Source organism: Anabrus simplex, chromosome 2 (genome assembly GCF_040414725.1).
Source record: "Anabrus simplex isolate iqAnaSimp1 chromosome 2, ASM4041472v1, whole genome shotgun sequence".
Lineage (NCBI taxonomy): Eukaryota > Metazoa > Arthropoda > Insecta > Orthoptera > Tettigoniidae > Anabrus > Anabrus simplex.
This window is the reverse complement of record NC_090266.1, coordinates 728,372,560-728,399,937: the sequence shown is the minus strand read 5'-3', so window position 1 is coordinate 728,399,937 and position 27,378 is coordinate 728,372,560. Positions and strand designations below refer to the sequence as shown.

General features: G+C 38.6%; 1 protein-coding gene across 8 annotated transcripts in view; it reads right to left on the bottom strand.

Moving 5' to 3' along the window:
• Positions 1–27,378, bottom strand: part of LOC136864408 (atrophin-1) — a 755,035-nt gene that overhangs the window by 642,024 nt on the left and 85,633 nt on the right. For 7 of the 8 annotated variants that reach the window (XM_068226264.1, XM_068226266.1, XM_068226270.1 and 4 more), the window contains exons 3-4: positions 24,293–24,378; positions 2,190–2,444 (exon numbers count right to left, since the gene is read on the bottom strand). In XM_068226264.1, coding sequence (XP_068082365.1) covers positions 2,190–2,444; positions 24,293–24,337 — 300 coding nt within the window. In that variant the 5' untranslated portion in view covers positions 24,338–24,378. The remainder of the gene's footprint in view (positions 1–2,189; positions 2,445–24,292; positions 24,379–27,378) is intronic. The other variant, XM_068226269.1, reaches the window with a different exon arrangement.

Below are 27,378 nucleotides of genomic sequence, written 5' to 3'. Positions count from 1 at the left end.
GTCTTATATAATCAGAAAGAATGCTTTCCCAAAGCTTACATACAACGCATGTCAGACTGACTGGCCTGTAATTTTCAACTTTATGTCTATCACCCTTTCCTTTATATACAGGGGCTACTATTGCAACTCTCCATTCATTTGGTAAAGTTCCTTCATGCAAACAAAAATCAAACAAGTACTTCAGATATGGTACTATATCCCAACCTTTAGTATATCCCCCGAAACCTTATGAATTCCAGCTGCTTTTCTAGTTTTCAACTTTTGTATCTTACTGTAAATGTCATTGCTGTCATAGGTAAATTTTAATACTTCTTTGTATTTGTCACCTGCTCTCTCTGGACATTATCCTTGTAACCAACAATCTTTACATACTGCTGACTGAATACTTCTGCCTTTTGAAGATCCTCGCATACACACTTCCCTGGTTCATTATATTCCTGGAATGTCCTTCTTGAAACCTGTTTCTGCCTTAAAGTACCTATACATACTCTTCCATTTTTCACTAACATTAGTGTGGCCACCAATTATACTTGCCATCATGATATAATTTTGTTCAAAATCCAAGGTGCTTTTTCTCTTACTACCACTAAGGTAGGGATCACTTCACCGATGCACTTGAAAAAGATTTTCTTCCATTTCTGCCAGACAATTTCTATGTCTACATTGCTGGTGAGTGAAGGTGTAGTGACAGGTAATCTGTCAGATAAAAGATGAGAAAGAAGTTTTCCGTTGGTGCAGGAGTAATTGTGAACAGTTCTGATCTGTATTTTTGGACTGGTTTTTGTGGGTAAACATTGCTAGCAGGGCTTCGTGGTCACAAAAACCAGGAATAACCTGTAGAGACTGAATTGAGGAAGGAGAGATTTTTAGGAACAAGTGAAGGGTCGAACGGGAGGTCTCCTCGATTCATGTAATTTCAAATATGATTTGACAGAGGAAAGATCATAGAACGCTGTAAGCGTTGGACAAAGGATTATTTAGGATATGGGCAGCACTGATATTCCATGTAATTGGTAGGTTAAAATCACCAACAATGTAGACAAGAGTCATAATTTTGACGTACTTGTTGCACACGGTTCAGGGAGAGAATTAGCTTATCGATCATCAGCTGGGATGATTTTGGAGACTGATAGACTGAACCTATCAGGTATTTGCCATTACTGCATGACACTTCAAACCCCACAACCTCAACATGTCTCCAGTTGACGGACGCGGGTTGGACTGCACTCAGGCTTCGCAGCAATTAGAACTCCTCCCACCAAAGTCTGCACCTGGTCTTTTCAGAACAGCTGGTATGAGTCTGGTAATACCTCAAATTCACTTACCACCCAATGAACCACATTTCACAGCAACAAATTGTACTTGGACCTAGGGTGGCTAGTGTAGCATGAATGTTCTGTTTCCTGCACAGCTGCATGATGCTACAGGCAGTGAATGCAAACATGGATAAGTATTTATTTGCAATAATAATAATAATAATAATAATAATAATAATAATAATAATAATAACGGGTTTAACATCCCACTAACAACTTTTACAGTTTCCGGACACACCGAGGTGCCGGAATTTAGCCCACCAGGAGTTCTTTTACGTGCCAGTATATCTACCAACATGAAGCTGACGTATTTGAGCACCTTCAAATACCACCGGACTGAGTGTGAATAGTGGGTGTGTACAAGACTTTTCCATACAGCAATCTGCAGGCAGACTGTTGATGAGTGTGCCTCGTGTAACGAGGGGGAGAAATAAGGTTGAACAGTGTGGCAGTAGCTTCTGCAGTAGTCAACGCTGAGTAGACCTGTTTTGCCTTCTAGAGGAAACAGAACATGTGTGCTCTCCTCCAAACTTGAAGTGTAATTAACAATCAGTATTAGTGTAGTCAACTATACTCCTTCACTTACGGTCATCCTTACCACAGCCTCAGTCACCTCCCTGTATTTTGCGATACAGAAGGGACTCGCCCAGAACTGCAAAGTTAATACTTGTCCGTAACACTTCACTCAGAGCAAGAAAGAAATTATCTTTAGGATAAGAGGGGAAAAGGGTTATAAGCCTATTATGAAGTACAGTAGCCAAGCATTCTTCAGAGTTGTATAAATTTCTTACATCAAGTCAGCAACCCTAAGCACTACAAGAAAAAGTTATATCTCAAATCTGACTGAATATCTACATACTCAACTACACTTACAACATCCAAGGCATTTATAGTAGTATCATCTCGACTAGCTGCAACACACCCATCATCAGGGGAGCCACCATCACACATTCCGGCAAATGCTGCCATTGACCTTGCTGCACGAAGGTACATCAAGAGATCTGTGTCCAAAGTCATTCCTGGAAGCCAGCGCAAGTCTTCGCGTTCTTTGTCCAAATCAGGATCTGAAGGTTGCTCTGTAACTTCTGAAGACAGGAGTATGCTGGTACGATATGCTGGTAACCTTGCCTGCCAAAAGCATACCATAAAAGCTATTACTTACTGAAGTATTTCCTTAATAACATTATTTCACAATTTATGAATCATCTAATATTTACATAAAAACTACTAAAGTTATGGCACATTTTAAAATTTAATGTAACCTAAAACTCTTTTACAACCTTGCTTCACAATTTGACTAAGTTTTAAGCCAAGGTTTCACAGTCTGCTAAGATTAACTGTTAGAGAGATTAAATCAATCATCATGTCCATCAATTTTAACTTTACAGCCTTTAGAAAACAAAATAATTTGCCACTTCATTAATAATATTAAAAAATTATGTATACAGAAAGAATTACTACTATTAAATATCTGTAGCTCAATGTGCTACAGATAAAAGGCAAAAATATTTTGCAACTACTGCCTTTACTCATTACAGATGCTAGACAATAGTAATTGCTCTTATTAATCATGACCTTTCCATAGCTCCTAGAAAAAATAATGGAGATCATTCTCATAATATAAGTCGAAATATCCAATAGAGATCAACGAAAGATACTGACCAAGTGAAACATAGAATAAAAAGCAATTTAAATTTGGTATTAAATGGGTAAATGCCTGAGACCTGCATGATAATTAAATTATAGCACAAATTAAATAGTGGAGGATTACCAACGTAAAATAAATGAATACCTAAAACCTTCCACTGAAGCTGTACAAGTCTGTTCTACATGACACAGAAACATAACTCTAACTATGATGGCCTAAGCAAAACTCAAGCTGGAACATTTTCTGGTCTAAATATCAAGCTGTTTGTCAATATGCATAAGCAAAGCTTTCTCCATACAGGCCATGAAGGAGGATTGTAAGGTAAAGGCTTCCACTTTTCATAACGTTGGCATTAAGTGGGATACTGTGTTTTGTCCTACACCAAGCTATATCTCCCCCAGAAATTAACCCGATACTTATTCCTGGTGCTGGCTGACTGAACCCCAGGGTCATGTGCCTCTCCAGAAGATAGTTTGCTTCCAAATATCTCTACTCACTGACCCAAGGGCCATGCGCCTCTCCAGAAGTCATGATGCTAAAATTGTTTGACTTCTCTCAAGAAGTGGAAGTATATTTTCTAAATGACCCCAGAGCCAAGAGTCTGTTTAGAAGTGAAAGGTTCATTTCTAAATGTCTCAACATCCTGATGGTGAACCGAGTATACCTTTACTCTCTGAGCTATGCTGCCCCCCACGGTACCAACCTCAGAAATTAAAAGGTAAACAACTGATATACTTTGGGCATTACTGTAAAACTTCTACAGAGATATCAAAATAAAAACTGGGTAAGATCCTACATGAACCAATACAGAATATAAAAAAATATTGTAAAACAATATAGTCAAGTTAAAACAAATACTGAAAGTTAGTCATGCTGATTATGATGTATTTTAAATAAATAGAAATTCACAGCAGGCAGCATTTCTGAAGAATTTACTCAGTATTGTTCTTCAGCTTGACATTTCAGCATATACAGAGTCCACCAGAAAAATGCACGCACGCACACACACACACACACCCCTTGTCAGACAGTATCGGGATACTGACATTGTTGATTGCTTTGAAGTACCATACGTTGTAGTATGGTCTTTCACACAACAGATGTCGGTACTTGCATCACAATAGTAGGAAAACCTAATGGCTGGAGCACGCTTGATGTTCGAGCAGCGAAAATGCAATCTGAAGTGGTTTATCAGATTTGATATTATGCCACTGAAGTGCAACGTCAGTGGAGGAAGGAGTTTGAAACAGAACCTCCAACATGCCTAACAAACGCATTACTGGTAAGTTAGAAAAGCATGGGACAATTTGTGATATCCCCAAAGGAAGATTGGGAAGAACATGTACAGTTACTAGTCCTGCTTCGTCGGCTCTCGTGTTGGACGGGTTTGCTACTTCTCCACAGAAGCCTGCTCTGCAATGTGCAGGGGAAGTGGGATTAGCAGTACAAAATGTACAACGAATTTTGAAAGCGATAAGTGGAAAGTTTACATCCCATGATTACTGCACGAGCTCAATGACTACAATCCTTATCGACGACTGCAATTTTGCGAATGGTGTCAACAAATGGCAAGACAAGATGAACACCTTCTGGTGAAGGTAGTGTGGTCCGATAAGACCCAGTTTAAACATATTGGAACGGTGAATTAAAATAACCATGTCTACTGGGCACTGGAAAATCCGCATGTTCATGTGGACAGGGTGGTTGATCTACCACAGGTTAATGTTTGGTGTAGACTGTCACACAGAAGCTTAGTAGGACCCTTTTTCTTTGATGGTACTGTCAATGGAGAAGTGTACTTGGAAATGTTACACACATTTAATTTTACCTGCTGTAAGTGTGCTTTATGGAGCTGATTATGAGGTCTGCTACCAACAGGACAGGTTGACACCACACAACCATGTAGCAGTAAAAGCTTTCTTGGATGACAATCTGTAGGGACACTGGATTGGACAAAGCTGGCTCATTGCGTTATCCCTATGGTCGCCAGATCTTGCCCCTATGGACTTTTACTTGTGGGGAACTGTGAAAGATCATGCCTATCAACATAAGCCGTGCACTCTGGAGGCCCTTTGCCAGGAGATTACAGCGGTACATGCAGCAATCTCCATTGCAACGTTGACCAACTGCTCATCATTCTGCTGTTTCAGGCAGCTAACAGCAAACATTTTGAATATCTAATGTAACAATATGCTTAACTGAAGACAGTACATGTTGATCAAAATTTCAAATGAATGATAATTAATAAATAATTTCTGTTCTGTAAGGAATGTGTACATTTTTCTGGCAGACTCTGTAATTACAGTACTGAACAAATTTACTTGTCATTTTAAAAATGAAACCTAAGGACATAAAAACACCAAGAGGAGAAGTTGAAACGGATACTGCTAATACACAGATGAAACTAACGGTAAAAGTAAGGTAAACAGTGTGAAATGGATGAAGTTAAACTAAAAATCATAAAGGCAGCCACATAGTAGGGATTGCAATAGACATACAAATAGTTCAATAATGTATGAATCTATTCAGGTCCCTAAGGGAATGACATTCAGAATAATTATACATGAATTACAAATTATGACCCATACTATCAAAATACTGGAAAATATACTAGTAAGAAAAATTGCTACTGATGATGCTGCTTGTTTAAAGGAGCCTAACATCAAGGTCATTGGGCCCTAATGGTACAAAATGAGACAAAATGTAATGACAAATTAAAAGTCCAAAATCCTCCACTGACCAGAATTCAAAACGTAAGGATGAAGAATGAATGGATGGATATGAATTTAAAACAATCAGTGGATCCGACCCGCAATGCCTCACATTCACAGCAATTGACGTAAAACAATAGTATTACTGACCAAGGGACTGCTTCTAAAGCATAATACTGAATCGATGTTACTTGTAGTCTAAAGGGGTCCAAAATCCAAGTCATCGGCCCCTCATAATGGTACTTATCGTTAGGAAAGTAGAACCATGGTATTTGCCATGTTACAGTACCAACCAAAAGTGGCGTAGATTTGCGGTATTCCACACATTATGGTACTACTCCCAAGTAATGAAATTCGCACAGGTAACACAGACCTATGGTATTTCGCACATTACGGCGCCATTTACAGGCAACGAAAACCTATGGTGTTCATCACGTAAGAGTACTAACCACAGGGACTCGTACTATCCTGTGGTGTTCTTCATATAGTGGGTACTAATTATAGGCAAGCCAGACTCGTGGTGTCACTCATATAGTGGCACTAATTACAGGTACTGTAAAAGCCAACAGTGCACTCTGTTGCTACTAATCACAAACTTATTTTGTACCCAACATAGTGGTACTATGCACAAGTAAAAGCTACTCATTGTGTTCCCCGCATCGTGGTACTAATTACAAGTAGTCTCATGGTTCTAATTCGAACATCCCTTGGTCGCCCCTTACGAATGGCAGGGGATACCGTGGGTGTATTCTTCGTCTGCATCCCCCACCCACGGGAGGTTAAGAAAAACTAGAGAAATGGTAAAATGCAACTATAGAATTACTGAACAGTCCATATAATTACTGAAATCCTGAGAGTCCAGGTCCCTCTATCATTTTAACTTCATCTACTCTACAATTTTTTCATTACTTTCACTATTAGTTCCATCTGTGCATTACCAATATCCATTTCAACTTCTCCCCTTGGTACTTTATGTCCATCCACATTTGATATGAAAAGGAATGAAAAGGAAAAGGACATTTGTTCAAATATGTAAAAAAATGTTGAACTATTAAGCTGAGGAACAATTCTGAGTATATTCTTAAGAAATGCTGCCCCGCTGTGAATTTATATTCATTTAGAATATATCTTAATCAGTATGGCTAACTTTCAGTGTTTGCTTTAACTTATGACCAGACTGTTTTAGTGGAGCCCATTTTAATTATAAGAAAAAGCACAGAAAAATATTTTTTGTAAAGGACAGATACAATGACCAGGGCCCAGATTTTGATGACATGCCATCATTTAAATGGTGTATCATACACATTGCTAATTTAGATATAAATCCTGGCCATGGCTCCCTGATTACAGAGAACGAGTATTTACGAAGTCGTCATTTTTTGGGGTCTTTTTCCTATTTTTTACTTTTAGGTCACTTTTTTTATCAACTTTCCTCTTTATTTGGTCATTTTCAGCAATTCGGTAGATTAAATTCTCACTTTGATGATGATGATGATGATTGTTGTTTAAAGGGGCCTAACATCGAGGTCATCGGCCCCTAATGGTACGAAATGAAATTACAGCAAAAAGTTCAAAATCACCCACTGACCAAAATAAAAAATGTCATGAAGTATGAATGGATGGACATGAAACAAAACAAAACTACAAAAAACAAGTAACAAACAAAAAAACAGAGGATCCAACACAAAAAAGATCATATATAGTAGTATTACTGACCAAGGGACCACTTATAAAGCACAATCCTGAATCGAGTATGCTTGATGTCTAAAGGGGTTCAAAATCCAGGTCTAAGGCCCCTTAAAATGGTACTTATCGCTAGTAAAGTAGAACCATGGTATTTGTCATGTTGGGGTACTGATCAAAAGTAGTGAAGACTCACGGTGTTCCACACATGATGGTACTACTCACAAGTATTGTACGCCGTACAGGTAACGTAGACCACTCATAGCCAATGCAAACCAATGGGTTCCTCACCTAGGTGTACTAATCACGAGCGCCGGTATTCCCGTGGCTTTCCTCGCATAGTGGGTACTAATCACAGGCAACCCAGACCCACGGTGTTGCTCATATAGTGGTACTAAACACAGGCAACGCCCAGACCCGCGGTGTTGCTCACATGGGTACGCGGATACTGGAAACTCACAGTGACCCTCTCACAGCTGCTACTAAGCACAAACCTATTGTGTACCTAACATAGTGGTACTACTCGCAAGTAAAGGCGACACATGGTTTTCCCCCCATGATGGTACTAATCAAAAGTAGTGTCATGGTTCTCATACAATCATCCTTTGGTCGCACCTTTTAGTTTCCTCTCACGACAGGCAGGAGATACCGTGGATGTATTTTTCGTCTGCGGCCCCCACCCACAGGGGGTAAAGAGAGAGAAAAAGAAGAAGAAAGAAGGGATCCTTCACTTCAAAAGATGAAGTAACGGACGAAGAAAGGCAAGGGCCACGAAGGGCGTGAAAATGAAAGACTCCCTAGGCCTCGAATGCTCTAATACCGTCGGGGTTGGAAAACAACAAGAGTTGACCAAGGGAGGTCAGACAGAATAGACAAAAGTGAGGAGCCTGGCACAAGTAAGTGGAAGCAATGCCAAGACTCAGCTAAGGGCCCCGTGGTCGCCAATCTACACTCCCAAGTCGACAGCCCCTTGGGCCCCTTTTAGTCGCCTCTTACGACAGGCAGGGGATACCGCGGGTGTATTCTACATGTGCGTCCCCCACCCGCAGGGGGTAGTGTGTTTGCTCCGCGACAGGTATTTTATTTCCCTCAAGTCTGCCGGCAAGCCGGTTAGGACCCCCCTATCCGCCACCTGGGACGCGCCACGTGGGATTATCACCTCTCCCCCTGCTATGCCAGCGTAGTAGGTTCGTGGAAATTCTCACTTTAAAGTCTTTTTTTTGTTGTTGTTGTTATTATTATTCATTTTTATATGTATTTATACTGGATAATCAAAGTATCTGAATATCATCTGAGCTTTCAATTAACAAGAATACTCAAACATCAAAAGTTTGTAGGCAATGGTATGATAAACGGGGTTAAAATTCACGTTGTCAGTTTCAAGAATATGAAAAGTCCTCTCACTTTTAATTACTACGTTGATGGGGTGAGAACCGGCCCCGTGGTGTAGGGGTAGCGTGCCTGCCCCTTACCCGAGACCCAGGGTTCAATTCTTGGCCAGGTCAAGGATTTTTATCTGCATCTGAAGGCTGGTTCGAGGTTCACTCATCCTACGTGATTAGAATCGAGGAGCTATCTGACAGTGAGATAGCGGTCCCGCTCTAGAAATCCAAGAATAACGGCCAAGAGGATTCGTCGTGCTGACCACGCAACACCTCCTAATCTGCAGGCCTTCGGGCTGAGCAGCAGTCGTTTGGTAGGTCAAGGCCCTTCAGGGCTGTAGTGCCATGGGGTTAGTCAGTTGATGGGGTAAAAGCTCATTTTGGGGATCATTGTAAGTACCTAGGCGTTAATATAAGGAAAGATCTTCATTGGGGTAATCACATAAATGGGATTGTAAATAAAGGGTACAGATCTCTGCACATGGTTATGAGGGTATTTAGGCGTTGTAGTAAGGCTGTAAAGGAGAGGGCATACAAGACTCTGATAAGACGCCAACTAGAGTATGGTTCCAGTGTATGGGACCCTCACCAGGATTACACGATTCAAGAACTGGAAAAAATCCAAAGAAAAGCAGCTCGATTTGTTCTGGGTGATTTCCGAGAAAAGAATAGCGTTACAAAAATGTTGCAAAGTTTGGGCTGGAAAGAATTGGGGGAAAGGAGACGAGCTGCTCGTGTAGGTGGTATGTTACAAGTTATAAATCTCATTTTTGGGTCCATATTGAGCAATTTATATTTTTCACTTAAAAACCTTTTTATGAATAATCCACCTTTTCAATACAACATGGTTTTATTTACATAAAAAACTTTATTATTGTTTTCACGGGACATGTTTTGCCCACATTTTGGGCATCATCAGGCGTAGTTTCTATACTCAATGAACAAAATATCCAGGATCCTGGGTATTTGTATCTTTATAAAATATTTAGAACTAACATGTTACCTTGGGTGTTGTTTAAAAAAATATGTTTTCGTATAGATATATGATTTATGTAGATATCTGGCTATTTTTTTTTATTATTCCAGCTGGTGGAATATGCAAAAACAATGATAATAACTACAATTATTCCGTTAAAAGGTAAACATTAATTAAAACCAAATTGCTATGTTTTATATCTTATTAAAAGATATTAGCTGGTTTGATTGTGCAGTCTTTACTGTCCAAATGGCATATTATTTCATGGTTGATTAAATACATAATCTTAGTCACAATTTTCGTGCTCCCATCGGAAACATTGTCGAAGTTGGGTGTCACAATGAATAATATTACAATTATTCTGTTAAAAAGTAAATGTACACTCGATGAACATTAAATAAAATCAAGTTGCTATGTTTATATCTTATTAAAAGACAAAGGCTGGTTTAATTTTTTTTTTATTTTTTTTTGCTAGGGGCTTTACATCGCACCGACACAGATAGGTCTTATGACGATGATGGGATAGGAAAGGCCTAGGAGTTGGAAGGAAGCGGCCGTGGCCTTAATTAAGGTACAGCCCCAGCATTTGCCTGGTGTGAAAATGGGAAAACACAGAAAACCATCTTCAGGGCTGCCAATAGTGGGATTCGAACCTACTATCTCCCGGATGCAAGCTCACAGCCACGCTTCTCTACGCGCACGGCCAGCTCGCCCGGTGGTTTAATTATGTGGTCTTTAATGCCCCAAGGGGCGTATTAATCATAAGATGATTCAATACATTATCTTGAATGATGATATCACATTCACCGTGCTCCCATTAGAAAGGTTGTCAAATCTGGGTGCCACCTTATGACTTAACTTAAGTAAGCTTATTTGTGAAATATTGTCCAGTCTATTGGAATGTTGCCATGTTGCTGAAATTGTGGAAGAACATGGTGCTTGTCACTATATATATTATATAACTATATTATTATTATTATTATTATTATTATTATTATTATTATTAGGGCTCAGGTGTTTAAGACCTAAAAATAGCCCAAATAAGCAAACAAAGATGACCTTAAAAGTGACTAAATATGACCTCAAAATTGACGAAATATGACGTAAAAATGATAAAATATGACCCAAAAATGATTTATCTAAATAGGGTCCTTCTAAAATAAGTTATAAATCGAAATGGCAAATCCTTTGATACCTATTTGTTAACTAAATTCTTTATTTTTACTTTCATATTAATTTTCTGAATATAAATGTTTAGCAGTTATTCAGTCTATTGTCCTGGATTCACTTATCAAACATTTGTGAATACATACCTATAAAGTAGGCCCTACAAATTTCGCTAAGATTATCAGGTCACACAAGATTTTAAATGTCAAAATATGTTTACGCCCTTCATTGGTGGTTTGAAACACGAGAAAATTAAAAATCAATCTATTTTTTAATAATATTTTGGAACATTTAAGCTCGGATTACATAAATATTATTCAAATGCCTTAAAGTTTAAAATGAGCACCATGGAACGAATTAAGTAGATGTCTTTTGATACATTATGATAGGGCGGCAGGGCAAATAGTGCAAACTCACATAAATTTTTCATTCTTCTCCGCGGGTGGTATTGAAGTATACGACAAGATTCATCTTCAAAGCATCAGGCGCGAAAGACCTCCGATTATCACTTAACGCATTCTTGTAAGAAGAGAAGCTCCTTTCTACATCACAAAACGTTATTGGTGGATATTTAAATAATATTAAATCACTACCATCAAGTATGCACTCATCTTGAAATGCACTGGTACCTTCTCCTCTACGAACATCATTTCTCCTGCACACAAAGCGAAAACCGTCACTTCGATTAAGCACGTTTTGAAGTCTCCTTTTTACACTGACCCCAACTATCCCATGTGATTGTTGTGCTGAAAGTTCAACACTTCTCATAATTTCAACACTCGCATGAATTTCTAAGCTAGCAGCTTCTAAATGAGTAATTGCACTCGATATAATTCCAAAGTTCGACTTAATATATGCCAGACTTTCTGATAAACTGTTGGAAAACAATTATTGTGCAATCTTGATAGAAGAGGCAGAGTATTCCACCTGTATTAACTACAGATGTGATATGGAAAAGCAGTTTTGTGAATAGTATTTCTCATTCGGAAAGTTGACGATTTTGCACAGCTACAACTGTCACCAAACCGCCGAAATATGACGTTTCTACGAAAATAACTCAAAATATGACCTTATGACAAAAATAGCCAAAATATGCATTTATATGACAAATAAAAATCACTTAATTGTTCGATAATCACCCGATTTGCACCAAAATCCAATCAGGCAAGAAAATAGAGACAAAGAAGAAATATGACTTTTCCTAAATATCCGACCCCTAATTATTATTATTATTATTATTATTATTATTATTACTATAGTCAACCCCCAATACAGTGCCCCCCTGTTAATGTGCCAACCTTGCATTGTGCCAGGAAGTACTTGCAAACAGATCAGCTTGTATGCTAAATACATGACATACCTCTTTACTGTGCCTAATCACCTAGCGCTAAAATGCAGTAAGGATATGTCATGTAAAATGTTGACAGTGAAATTTTCTGCAATTGCTATAGAACTGACAACATTGGTTATCAAGGGCAGGTATATAGTACTCACAACCACCTCTTCTATCGCCTGTTCATTGTCAAGATTACTGGTTTATTTATGATTTAAAATTAGTAAAGGGTTGCAATCAATCAATCAATCAATCAATCAATCAATCAATCGATACTGATCTGCATTATGGCAGTCGCCCTGGTGGCAGATTCCCTATCTGTTGTTTTCCTAGCCTTTTCTTAAATGATTTCAGAGAAATTGGAAATTTATTGAACATCTCCCTTGGTAAGTTATTCCAATCCCTAACTCCCCTTCCTATAAATTAGGCCTTTCCAACTCGAGCACTTAGTGCTGGGGCGCACCAGCGCTGCAGTCAGCAGCACCGTTCCCCTCCTTCCCCACATACTGTACTCCACACAGTACATTGTATTTTTCATCAAGAACAATTACTTACAAAAAACTTTTGCAACTTTAAATCTGTTATGGATACTGTGTCAAAATGTGTAAATTTCTGAAGAAAGTAAGGTTTGAATCATCCACAGTTCAAAGAATTTTTAAAAGATCTCGAGGCAGAATGTAGCGACATTCCTTTTTATTGTATTGTGAGCTGGTTAAGTTGGGCGAAAGTGCTATCAACCTCCTTTGCAATAATTGAAGAAATTCTCTGTTCATGGAGATGAAAGGTTCTCCACAACCAACTTTGCGGAATAAACAATGGGTAGCTGACCTCGCTTTCTTGGCGGACTTAACGTCTTATTTAAATTATTTAAATATTTCTTTGCAAGGGAGAAACACATTGATTAGCACCATGTGTGATAGAATTAAGGCTTTCAAAATGCAGAGTTTGTTATTGAAAAGTCAGCTTTTGACTATTTTATGTCATTAAAATCATTACATTTGTCTACTTATGAAAATCTTATACTCCGCACGGCTCTACTTCTAAATTGACGTTTAGGCCGATTTTGGCTCTGTCTGGTGGTTGTGCACCGAAGCATAGACATCCAACCAATCCCAACCTGCCATTTATATCGATTTATATCGGCAGAGCACGATCTCGAAACCTAGTTGCCAAGTCTGATATTTACATTAACCACGTGGTTAACCTATCTCGCTCAACGTGTATGGTATTCGGTACGGTTCGCGATCATTTGCATTTTCCTCCAGTAATTAGTGTTTTTTTCATATAAGTTTTATCTCTCTAGTATAGTACAGTATAGCGTAGTTTACAGTTTAGCATAGCATAAATACAGTATAGGTTTAATTATTAAATAGCTGTAGTTTTATTTACGTCCATGTATCAGTGTACTTAGTTCGTCATGTTTACCATGTCTCATTGTAGTTCGGGAAAGACAAGTGGCAAGAAATCGAGAGGTGTGGAACAAGGCACGCCCTTGAGAAGCCAGGCCCATGAAATTGTGTCCAACGTGCGCGAGTTTTTTGAGAAAGAAAAGGAGAACGGTACTACATTGCTTTCTTTAGCACAAGCTGTACAGAGAACTGCCGACGCTACCAAAGTAACTAAATACACAGTAGTGGCAGTTGGAAAGGAGAAATACCGCGCTGAGGAACAATCTCCTGGATCCTGTAAGTCTGAAACGCCGGGTAAGAAAAGGAATCGGGCCAAACCAGTGACGAACTTGGACAGTTTCGAGAAAGATGCCATTCGTCGTCATATTTATGACTACTACCGCAGAAAAGACCACCCTACTCTTGCGAAGCTACGTGAGTCTCTGAGGGAAAGCGAACTATTTAATGGAAGCAAGACTTCACTGAATGTTGTGGTAAAGGAATTGGGATTCCGTTACAAGAAATTAAACGGTCGGCGAGTGGTAATGGAGAGAAGTGATATTGTGATGTGGCGCTGCCAGTTTTTAAGGGACGTTATGAAGGAAAATTTTGATTCGATTGTGTGGTTGGATGAAACATGGATTAATGCAAACCATACCGTAGGAAAAGGCTGGACATTTGATTCTGTGGAAGGTACAGTGGCAGTGCCCATTGGAAAGGGGGGAAGAATTATTGTGCTACATGCCGGTACCGCAAACGGATTTGTACCTAACTCATATGTTCTGAGGTCTAAGAAGACTGGCGATTACCACGAGTAGATGAATAGTGTCAATTTTCAGAACTGGTTTGAATACACACTAATGAATAACCTATCTGAAAATTGTACAATAATAATGGACAATGTCCCCTACCATTCCGTAATTCAAGACAAAGCTCCGACAGTGGCAGCAAAGAAGTCGATTCTTGCTGAGTGGTTAAGGAGGCACAACATTCCTGTGCGGGACGACATGAAGAAAGGTGAACTGTTGCAACTTGTGAAAGAAAACAAGCCACAATTTCCTGTGTATGTCGTGGACGAAATTGCAAGACGTCATGGACATAAAGTTATTCGACTTTCGCCTTATCATTGCCATTTCAATGCAATAGAGAAGATTTGGGCTCAGGTTAAAGGTTATGTTGCAACAAAAAATAAGCATTTTACTGTACCCGAGGTGGAAAACCTGTTAGCCGAAGCTGTGGCGAATGTCAGTGCCGATGACTGGAGGAAAGTTGTGCGCAATATACAAAGATTAATACGTGAGGCGTGGGAAAATGAAGATGTACTGGAGAACTCCGTCGAAAGTTTAATAATATCTTTCGGAGCTGGTGACAGTGACAATGATTCATTGTTGGAGGGTTCCAGTGATTCAGATCAGTGGAGTGTTCTCTTTGTAGGCCATAACCTACTTCCTGTGCCAGCCATTGGCGGTGAGTGATGTGTTATTTCCTCATTCTCTTTTATTCTGAATAATATATTCCCTTATTAGTGTCAGATGTTGTTAGTAAGTGTAGATTTTATGAATTTGTTTTCATTCCATATGTATTCGTTTTTTCTGAGTACGGTATTACATTTTACTATATATGGCTGTTTACCGCGGTAGTATTGCATCAGCTGTTCTCGCGGGCGTAGTGCGCTGGCAACAGAGGACAGGCGATGCTCATTTGTTTTGCGAAACTTCAATTTAGAAGTAAGGCCGTGCGGAGTATAGAGACTATCAGACGTCGTTAGAGACTTTGCACCATGAATTCAATTCCCAATTCAAAGAAATGAATTATATGGCACCTCAACTTGAAATAAGTACGACCCTATTTTCAGCACGTCCTGAAAAACCATGATATATCCAAACAGAGCTGATAAAACTACAGCGCAACGCAATCCTAAAGGACAGGTACTACCACTACAGCGGTGATTTAATTTCCTTAAAATTTATGTCAATGTTCGGTACAACTAATACATTACATGTAACTAATCTCATTATTAGACCCGTATTGAACTATGCTATGATATACTAACAATTTGTTGGTTATTTTAATCCACCTTTTCAATACAAATAATACAAATAATTTGTATTGAAAAGGTGGATCAAAATAACCAACAAATTGTTAGTATAACATAACTAATACATGCGAACAGATGTTTTCAATTCTGAATTTAAATAAATGGAGAACTAGGACTTCTCCATATGAGGTTGTCTTAGAGGCTGTGCAGAGAATTTCTACCGCCAAATCCATTGTACCCATTATTGGTAAATTAATTGCCACAATACGATGTCAACAATCGACTCAAACGCTAAAATTACATTATGGCAAACGCAATGTATGTACAGAATAAATTGTTTGTTTATGTGTTCACAGAATTGTCATAAATAATATTGATTTCGTAAGCTGCACGTTGACTTAACGATCTGTGGTTCTGCCTCTGCCACTTCCCTTCCTTCCCCCACCACCTCAACGGGGCTACAGCAAAGCACCAGGGCTGCTGCCGGGGCCATGGGAGCACCTCAGTTGGAATCGCTGGCTATAAATGAATATTTGCCCCAATTTGTCCACTTGAATTCCAATTTTTATCTTCATATTGTGATCTTTCCTACTTTTAAAAACGCCACTCAAACTTATTCGTCTACTAATGTCATTCTAGGTCATCTCTCCACTGACAGCTCGGAACATACCACTTATGACATAGATGTTGATTCCCAGAGGAAACCTGAAATATTTGTCCCGAATGAGTAAATTTATAATACCAATGTAGTTGGTCTGTTATTGAACATTATAAATTTTCCAGCTAACTAATTCTTGGTTGAGAGCATTTCACCCCAGTGTGCTAAATTGTGCTCGTCAGTTGGTAAATAGCACCCACCAAGATGGCCAGGCAGGCATCAATTTTTGGAAATGAGACAAAGTCTCTCATAGTGCATTGGCACTACTGGTGGCTCCAAGTAGCCTACACAATGGCCTCCATTGTATGCACTAGCCATGTATCTTGGTGGGTGTGCATTTACCAAATGAAAAGCCCAATTTAGCACACTGGGGCGAAACGCTGGCAACCAACAATGAGTTAGCTGAAAAATTTATAATGTCCAATAACGGACCAACTACACTGCTATTACATACCACTTAGTCGAGAAGCTTGTCTTCTTTCTCCCAATTCTTCCCAGCCCAAACTTTGCAATATTTTTGTAACACTACTCTTTTGTCGGAAATCACCCAGAATAAATCGAGCTGCTTTTCTTCGGATTTTATCTAGTTCTTGAATCAAGTAATACTGGTGAGGGTCCCATACACTCGAACCATACTCTAGTTGAGGTCTTACCCGAGACTTATATGCCCTCTCCTTTACAACCTTACTACAACCCTTAACAATTTCATAACCATGTGCAGAGATCTGTACCCTTCATTTACAATCCCATTTATGTGTTTACCCCAATGAAGATCTTTCCTTATATTAACACCCAAAAGGAACTTTCACCCCATCAACGCAGAAATTAAAACCGAGAGGATTTTTCCTATTTGTGAAACTCACAACCTGACTTTTAACCCCGTTTATCATAATACCATTGCCTGCTGTCCATTTCACAACACTATCGAGGTCACGTTGCAGTTGCTCACAATCCTGTAACTTATTTATTACTCTATATAGAATATCATCATCCAAAAAAAGCCTCACCTCCGATTCCACTACTTTACTCATATCATTTATACATATAAGAAAACATAAAGGTCCAATAATACTGCCTTGAGGAATTCCCCTCTAAATTATTACAGGGTCAGATAAAGCTTCACCTACTCTAATTCTCTGAGATCTATTTACAAGAAATATAGCAACCCATTCAGTCACTCTTTTATATAGTGAAATTGCACTCATTTTTGCCAGTAGTCTCCCATGATCCACCCTATCAAATGCTTTAGACAGGTCAATTGCGATATAGTCCATTTGACCTCCTGAATCCAAGATATCTGCTATATCTTGCTGGAAACCTACAAGTTGAGCTTCAGTGGAATAACCTTTCCTAAAACTGAACTGCCTTCTATCGAACCAGTTATTAATTTTGCAAACATGTCTAATATAATCAGAAAGAAAGCTTTCCCAAAGCTTACATGCAACGCATGTCAAATTTACTGGCCTGTAAGATTCAGCTTTATGTCTATCACCCTTTCCTTTATTCACAGGGGCTACTACAGCAACTCTCCATTCATTTGGTATAGCTCCTTCAACCAAACAATAATCAAATAAGTACTTCAGATATGGTATTATATCCCAACCCACTGTCTTTAGTACATCCCCAGAAATCTTATCAATTCCACCTCCTTTTCTAGTTTTCAACTTTTGTATCTTATTGTAAATGTCATTGTTATCATCTGTAAATTTTAATACTTCTTAAACATTAGTCAACACCTCTATCTGGACATTATACTTGTAACCAACAATCTTTACATAATGCTGACTGAATACTTCTGCCTTTTGAAGATCCTCACATACACACTCCCCTTGTTCATTAATTATTCCTGGAATGTCCTTGGAACCTGTTTCTGCCTTAAAGTACCTATACATACCCTTCCATTTTTCACTAAAATTTGTATGACTGCCAATTACGCTTACCATCATATTATCCTTAGCTGCCTTCTTTGCTAGATTCAATTTCCTAGCAAGTTCCTTCAATTTCTCCTTATTTCCACAAGCCATTTCTAAGTCTATTCCTTTCCAATCTGCACCTCCTTCCTAGTCTCTTTATTTCTCTATTATAATAAGGTGGGTTTTCACATTCCTCAACAATTGTTTTAAACCCATCCCAGAGTGTATTTACATTTCTTTTACCGTTTTCCAGCGATCATAGTTACTTTATAGAAACTGCCTCATGACTGCTTTATCAGCCATATGGTACTGCCTAGTAGTCCCACTTTTAAGACCTTCCTTTCTATCACATTTATTTTTAACTACAACAAAAACAGCTTCATGATCACCAATACCATCTATTTACTTCAGTTTCTCTGTAGAGCTCATCTGGTTTTACCAGCACCACGTCCAGGATACATCTAGTTAGTTCCATCACTTTCTGAATCAGCTGTCCTTCCCGTATTAACTTATTTGCTTTGTTGGTCATGCTTCCTGTCGTTCACATTTCCTTCCCAATTGACATTTGGTAAATTCAGATCTCCCGCTACAATCACGTTCCTTTCCATGTCATTTCCCACACAGCTGATTATCTTATCAAATAATTCTGAAACCAAATCTGAATAAAGGTTTAAAGATGGCAAATTATTTAAGCAACAATGGACACAAATTGTACTCTACTGCCCAGTGTTCATTCAGTTGTTACAGTACAGCAGTGTAATTGGGAATTAAAATTAAAAGATCAGTCATATCCCTTCAAGAGAAACGTGAAGTTTGTGAATACAGTAAACAGTTTCCAAAGACTAGTCAGCAGGCTATCACATACAACCTTCAATCACTTTGGGAAAAGACTGGTAGTCAGAGGTGTATAAGTAACATTGTGAATGAAAAAGTAAAGTGGCTTAAAGAACATTCTTCTGCTAGTGCAACACGCCTTAGGCCTACAAGACATGAAGAGCTGGAGGATGTCTTAATTCTGTGGATAAGCCAGGTTAATGCAAATCACTAAACAGTGAATGGCGTGGTAATTATTGAAAAAGCAAGATAGTTTGGTAAAAAAAAAAAAATGGAATAAAGGATTTTCAATACAGTAACAGATGGTTGGCATGTTTTAAACAGAGGCGTGGCATTTCACAGTACACTAGGCAAGGCGAAAGGTGTAGTGTACAACAACATAGTGTCGAATGAAAGGAAAAGATTGTGTGATGTAATCAACAAATATCTGTTAGAAAATGTTTACAACATGGACGAAAGTGGTTTATTTTTCAGAATGCAGTCTGATAAGATAATTTCTTCTGCACCTGTACAAGGTTCCAAGAATCCCAAGGATACAATTCCTCTAGCTTTTTGGCCAAATGCTGATGGCAGTGACCAGAGAAAATCAACTGCCACTGGGAAAGCTCCTCAGCCATGATGTTTCAACAGTTTTAATCCTTGTATGTCGTCTACCATTACAACAATGAAGCCAAAAGCACTAACCAAATGCGTACTATCATTTATTACATTCTCAGTCTTTTAAGTGCATGTAAACTCCGTAAATCCATCATTTACACGTACAAAATAATTCTTTCCATGCAAAGATTGCTAGTAAACTGTTTAAAATATTTAGGCATAAGATACCACATACACGAAAACCAGAGTTTTGCTATTAAGAAGACAAGCTCAGTATCGCAGTGCAAAAGCACGTAATACGGTCTTGCAGAAAGTCTTGAAAATTTTAATTTTTTTTTTTTTTTTTTTTTTTTTGCTTTACGTCGCACCGACAAAGATAGGTCTTATGGCGACGAAAAATTAAAATTATAGGATTTTTTAAAGATTTAACATACTTAATTCAAGTAAGTATTTTTCTTAGGGTCCTTCTACTGTTGATTCTATTCCACCGAGCTCGATAGCTGCAGTCGCTTAAGTGCAGCCAGTATACAGTATTCGGGAGATGATAGGTTCGAACCCCACTGTCGGCAGCCCTGAAAATGGTTTTCCGTGGTTTCCCATTTTCACACCAGGCAAATGCTGGGGCTGTACCTTAATTAAGGCCACGGCCATTTCCTTCCCACTCCTAGCCCTTCCCTGTCCCATCGTCGCTATAAGACCTATCTGTGTCGGTGCGACGTAAAGCAATTAGTAGATTCTATTCCAAGATGATTTTTTATGATGATGATGATGATGATGATGATGATGATTGTTGTTGTTTAAAGGAGCCTAACATTGAAGGTCATCGGCCCGAAGATGACTTTTAAGTAAGCATTTAAATATTTTTTTCTTCAATAAGGGAAATCACACTCTACCTAGGAGTGAGCCAGTGTTCCAAACTGCCACTTAATATAAATATACTATGGGAGATGGTTTGCTCCGCCCTGTCTATATATTATCAAATTCCTAATTTTGTACAATTATTTCACTCTACATATTTCGGGAGCCCCAACTCCCTTCATCGGCGATTTCTACATCATAAAGTAAGATTCCCTATAACTTAAGATCTAACATCATTCAGCCATACACAAAACAATGTCAATATGTAACCTTATTTTTAACATATACACACATAATAAATACAGCTGATTATCTTGTCCATTAATTCTGAATCCAAATCTGAATAAAGGTTAAGATGGCAAATCTTATATATATATATATATATATATATATATTTTTTTTTTTTGCTAGTTGCTTTACGTCGCACCGACACAGATAGGTCTTATGGCAACGATGGGACAGGAAAGGGCTAGGAGTGTGAAGGAAGTGGCTGTGGCCTTAATTAAGGTACATTTGCCTGGTGTGAAAATGGGAAACCACGGAAAACCATTTTCAGGGCTGCCGACAGTGGGGTTCGAACCTACTATCTCCCAAATACTGGATACTGGCAGCACTTAAGCGACTGCAGCTATCGAGCTCGGTAAATCTGATTTTAAATGTCATTGTTATCATATGTAAATTTTAATACTTCTTTAGCATTAGTCACCTCCTTTATCTAGACATTATCCTTGTAGCAACAATTTTTAGATATTGCTGACTGAATACTTCTGCCTTTTGAAGATCCTCACATACACACTCCCCTTGTTCATTAATTATTCCTGGATGTCCTTCTTGGAACCTGTTTCTACCTTAAAGTACCTATACAGAGTCCGGCCCCGCAGTGTAGGGGGCAATGCATCCGCCTGTCATCCGGCGGCCCAGGGTTCGATTCCCGGCTGGGTCAGGGAGGATTTTAATTGTAAATGATTAATATCCCTGGCCTGGGGACTGGGTGTTCGTGTCATCCGTATAACGTTCCTTTCCTCACATTCAACACTCCACACTTCCTCCATTCCAATTACATGCAGGTTCATATCACATGGTGCAAGTAGGGGCAAAAAATCGACGCCCCGAACAAATAGCATTTAAAGAAAAGAAAAAAGACCTATACATACCCTTCCATTTTTCACTAAAATTTGTATGACTGCCAATTATGCTTGCATCATGTTATCCTTAGCTGCCTTCTTTGCTAGAATTAATTTCTTAGTAAGTTCCTTCAATTTCTCCTTACAAGACCGAAAAGGGTCAAATTTGTAAAATCAGCCTGCTTAAGGCATTAAATGAAGAGCTTGATATGGATCAGATGATTTTCCCAATATACTCACATTTAACACAGCAACTAACAGAGGTTATTGATTACAGGTCACGAGAAGCCTGAAACGACCTAGAACAAGTCACCCAACATTAGCTAGTTGGTCACCCAGCTGTGGTGTGTTTGGGGTGAATGTCGTCGTCGCAAGGGACACAAATGCTTCACTGCATTGATGGCCATCACACTGCGGACCTATATTTGCACACCACAGACCTATATTTGTGTTTTGTACAAAATATTATGGTGCCAAGTAAAAGAATGTACTATCACAATGACTTTGTCCAGTTCCATCAGGGTCTCTCACTAGTTCACGCAAATCTATTCATTCAGGGATGGCTGGCTCAGACGACAAACTTATTGACTTAAGAATATGTGGGTTGAAGTACGTAACATGCAGTCATATTCGCTGTCCATCAGACCAACTTTGGGATCTGCACGACAGCCCAAATTATGGGCGATTCGGTTTGCTGTTCATCCTGCCTTTAACATCTCTATTATCCCAACTTCTGTGAAACTTACAAAGTTCTTCATACTGATGTTTTATGAGTGCTCTAGGCATACCCAATGTTCAAGGATTGTGCATAGTAAGTATTGTGCATTATATCAAAAGCACTTTTCTGAAAAGCATAGATAAAAGCCACACAAATAGCAACTGAAAAAAAGGAAACTTAATTTTACCTTACTGCAGGAATCCTGATCATAGTTATAGGATCTCCAGTTCTATGTGGAATCCAAGCCACAGAGATGTAACTACTTCATTTGAAAAATCCGACAAACAATGGCCAGGATTCAAACCGTGGCCACCTCGGTGAGAAGCCAGAGAGCCAGAGTTGAATCTGCCAACTCACGCACAGAAAATTAATGCTCTGCTGTCAGAGCCATTCAGCCCAGTATTACTATTATCTTCATCTACTGCTTTTTCCCCACACCTGTGGGGTTGTGGGTGCGAACTGCATTACACATGAGGATTTGCCTTTGTTTTATGCCCAGATGCCCTTGCTGATGCAAACCCTTTGTGGAGGGATGTAATCAATATAGCATGTTTCTGTGGTGGTTGGTAGTGTGGTGTGGTGTGTTGTCTGAATATGAAGAGGAAAGTGTAGGGACAAACACAAACACCTAGTCCCCGAGCCAGAAGAATAAATCAGACGCGATTAAAATCCCCAAACTGGCTGGGAACCGAACCCAGGACACTCTGAACTGAAGGCTTCAATGTTGCCCATTCAGCAGAGGAGTACCGTCCAGCATCACAATAATTTGGTTTAAATTCTCATTAAATGATGCAATACAGTGGAATTGTCTTCAAACGGTAGGTTAAGAATCTCTCTGTCCTTAATACCCTTGACGGGATGTGGCAACATGTCAGCAGTGATTGAAGATTTCTCGCTCATGCTCTCCAATAACAAGCCAGCTGTGAAGACCCTTACATGGATTTCCTAGTAAGAACCGTCCTCTGGTCAACCCATACGGCAGGTGTTCATCCTTGGGGTCCTTTTCCTAGCACCTTTCCTTCTGCCACCAGCTTCTCCATGGCTTCCATTCTTAATGAAATGTAGCCAAATTATCTCAGGATGGCTTGACTGATCTTTTTGATCCTGCCTTTCACTCCAAGCTCCTCGAGAACCTAATTGTTTGTCTGATGATAAGCCCAAAGAACCTACTTCATTGAAAAAGGCACAAACTGAAAATCAGGCCTCATAAAGTCATAAAATATACATAAATGGTCATTCTCCACAGAAATACATTTTAAAAACCACACTTTGCTGACAATTTTTTTTTTTAGAAATATAATCCATAATAATGTCTACTAGTTTTCATTTGTTGAAATACAAAAACCAGTCACATTATTAATTTTCATTAAAAATCAATACTTGACACTGACTCTCTATGACTTACCATGTTAAATACGTACAAACCTACCATCATCAACCAACCCAATACGATACAGCAAATAAACATTGATCATGTAACAAATTACAATTTTACTCTACCATTTAAGAACAAATTACGACAGATTTGAAAAGAAAAAAGATCAGCCATAATGATGGTCATCGAAGGCAGTGAAACTTCCTAAAAAATACTAAAAAAAGCAATGCAACTTGGTGGATGCTTGATTCTCAGAACTGTCACTCCAAAAACATATGGAATTTTCAAAAACAACTTCATTCAAAAATAAACTGTTCTGGACAAATATGATTCTAAAATTACTTAAACCTCTGGTGCCAAAGCTTTTTCATTAAACTGTGTATTGGACTTTTATCTTAAATACTGTCTATCATAGTATCCCTTCAAATGGATCAGGCTAACTAATGATTAATCAAAAGAAAAATGAAAGGGAGCAAAAGTGAACGAATCCTCTCTAACATTACTCTTATGAATAATTAATCATCTATTCAGCATGAAATTACTATTCAAATGTGACGTTTTCAATAGCCTTACTTGGTGGGAAGGGCCAACTCGAATCTCTCCTTGAGTAGATGCCATTATTATTGAGAAGACCACAAATGCAGCACTACTAAGGCTATCTGAAAATATAGAACAACAGATGTATCGGTTATACACGAAAAAAATGTTGATATAAAAGGCAGATAAAAAATTGCCAAAAAAAGCACATACAGAAGAGCTGAACTTCTGAAATAAATTCATAATGAGTAGTTTTTTGCAAAACAAAATAAGTACGTAAATTTTGTTTAGAACAAGATAAATTGCTTGAATGCTAGTATCACTGTATGAAGTACTTGTTCTAAGAATATACACTCAAAAAAAGTATTTTCACAAAAAGTTTACAAGAGTATTCTCTCCTGAAGAGAGTGAAATCTCTTTCATGTTATGTTAAAAAAAGAAAATTTGTTCTTGAAATTGCTATAACAATTGCCAAATACAATAAAACAAGCAATTTCAAGCTTCTATTTTATACACAACTGTTGATCTCATGACTGTAGCCATGGAATCTCCAGTTTTGCATGGAATCTCAACCACAGGGATGAAATTTTTCATTTCAAGATTCCCACATGCACTGAACGGAATCCAAACTGCGACCATCTTGGTGAGAAATCTGACTATGCAACTTTACTATTATGCCCACAAACCAGCAAATTCATCCTATTACTTATGACAATATATGTTCAAAATTTTATAAATTTGAATTAAATATACTGAGTGGTTACAATTATACTTTCCCTACTTACCCGTCTCTATGTGGAACACAAACGATTGCAATGACAGAAAACTTAAAAGTAACATTGCCAAGGACATGGGGAGAAGAAACAATGAATAAGCAATTCTAATGGAACATTTTTTATACATTTCCATTTCATAGAATGTCCCTGGTTTTTGTGAACATAGTGTCCGTCACACTACAAAGTGTGTTCAAAATGGTGTTCCCGTATACAGGACAGTCTGAAAGTAGTAGTAGTAGTAATAATTGTACCGGGCGGTACACCTCCACGCCGCTAATTCAAATTTTGCGCCAGTTGAAAATCCTCTGCTGGAGGAATTCCGAACTTTATCTAATGTATTAATTTTCAAGTTACCCAGAAGATGTCACTACTTGGAAATTTTGAAGTTTCTGAACTGGGTCGTTTTTGACGTATTTTTGTTTTGCTTGTAGTAAGAAGTGTGAACTTTCTCTTCTAGAGGACACTACTGAAGAACTACAATAGTGCACCCTAGTGCAAGGTGAAAGACATGTTTTTTGGAGAAATTTTTATTTCAAAAGTTTGTTTCTTGTTAAATTTCTTTCTGGTATTGTTTAAGTTGGCTGTATACCCCTTTCTTCCCCCTTGTTTTGAATTTAGCCAATCCCGAATTTCTTTAATTAATTTATGACCAATAAGGTGTTTCTTCTTCAAATTGGATATGCTGCTTAACCCTAACCAATAAATGATTGTGGGCGGGTGTTTTCTTTCTTGAAACGCCTCGAACTTTCCGCGAGAGTATATAAACTGCTGATTTTAGGGCCTCGGCGCCACTTCTCTACCATCTTTTAGTGTGTAAAGTACCTTGCAGGGGGCGGGAAGCGCCTCTTTCTTCGGGCAGTAGTTCAACAACAAGGTAATGGCCGTTTAATAACTTCTTTTCTTGCTAGCTCAGCAGTTTAACTCTCGGGGCGGGTCCGAAGTTTTTCCACCATGTAACTTTTCCCTAAAAAGTAAAGACTCTTTGTATCTATTCTCTTGTAAGCTACATATTGGGATAGAGAGTGCTTAACCCTCTCGAGCTCCCACTCATATTGTTTTGAGGTGAACTTATTTTCACAACCAATTCTTCTTTAACGTAATGTAAATTGTTTCTTTCTAAAGTCACCTCTTCAGTATGGGATTAGCCCTTGCATTTGTGGCCTAGAGCCAGATTAGGTTTTAAAACAAAATTTATTAGGAGTGCAGTTCGCCTCCTCTCACATTGGTATTTTAGAGGCCATGTAATTATCCTTTTCTCGCTTAATATGCCTCAGTAGGTTGGTATTTTACCCCTGTGTTTACGTCCTTAGTGGACAGCTTGAAGGTCGAGTTAGGTGTGGCCTTTTGATAGGCTTAAAACTTTGAGAGCGGATCGCTCTTTTGAAATTTGTTTCTGCGTGCCTCTAGGAGGTCTTACTGTGTAATTTGGAGCAAGTGCTCCTGGGCATGATTGGGGTTTTCTGCCCCTTTGTTAAACCTTATGTACATGTAAGCTTGGGCTAACTGCTCAAGAATTGTGAGTTCGGGGCTCGAAGCCCAAAGCATGTAAATACTGTTGTTGCTCTTTTGTTGCCTTGCTACTCTGTACCTTCCATGCTTGTTATTTCTTGATTTTGAAAAGAGAATATAACCTTGTTAAATTTTACATTAACTTTAATTTCGTAGTTTGAGACCCGTTCACCCCCGCACCTTCTTTCACCTCTACCTACCACAAAAATACGGTAACAAGTGGTAGCAGAGCGTGGTTGAATGGGTCTCAATTTAGCCCCTTTTGACGGCTAAATATTGCTTTGATCCGAACTCTAACAATTTTCTCAGTCGCTGGAATTTTTGATTTTTCCCGTTTCAAAATTGTTCTGTCATCATGCCCGGCCCTCGCGATGTTCTCCATCTTAACTATTTGCGCAAGGAGGAGTTGATCTATGAATTGACTATTAGAAATGTGCAATCTGGAGGCACGGTTGCGGTAGACACAAACAAGCTTAGAGAGTCCCTTGACTTGCCCATTTCCATCCCCACTTTGGGAGAGAAAGAAATTGACGACTCTCTTTCCACGATCATCGAGAATACTACTGGGCTAGCATCTGTAGTTAGTTTTTTTGACAAAAATGATCCTTCTCCTAATCAAATTAAGCGTGTGCAAGCCAGGCTATTTCATTTTTCAAATAGAGTTAACGATCTGTTGTCTCTGAAGTTGAATGACGTTCAGAGGAAGGAAGCTAATACAGTGCTTGAAAATATTTCTGAATTATCTAGTAAGGTCACTCAATTGTTAACTGGGGAAGTTCCTCCCAAAATTGATCAACCCGCTACGGTGAATGTAGGTAGCGAGGAAGAGCCTCCTAA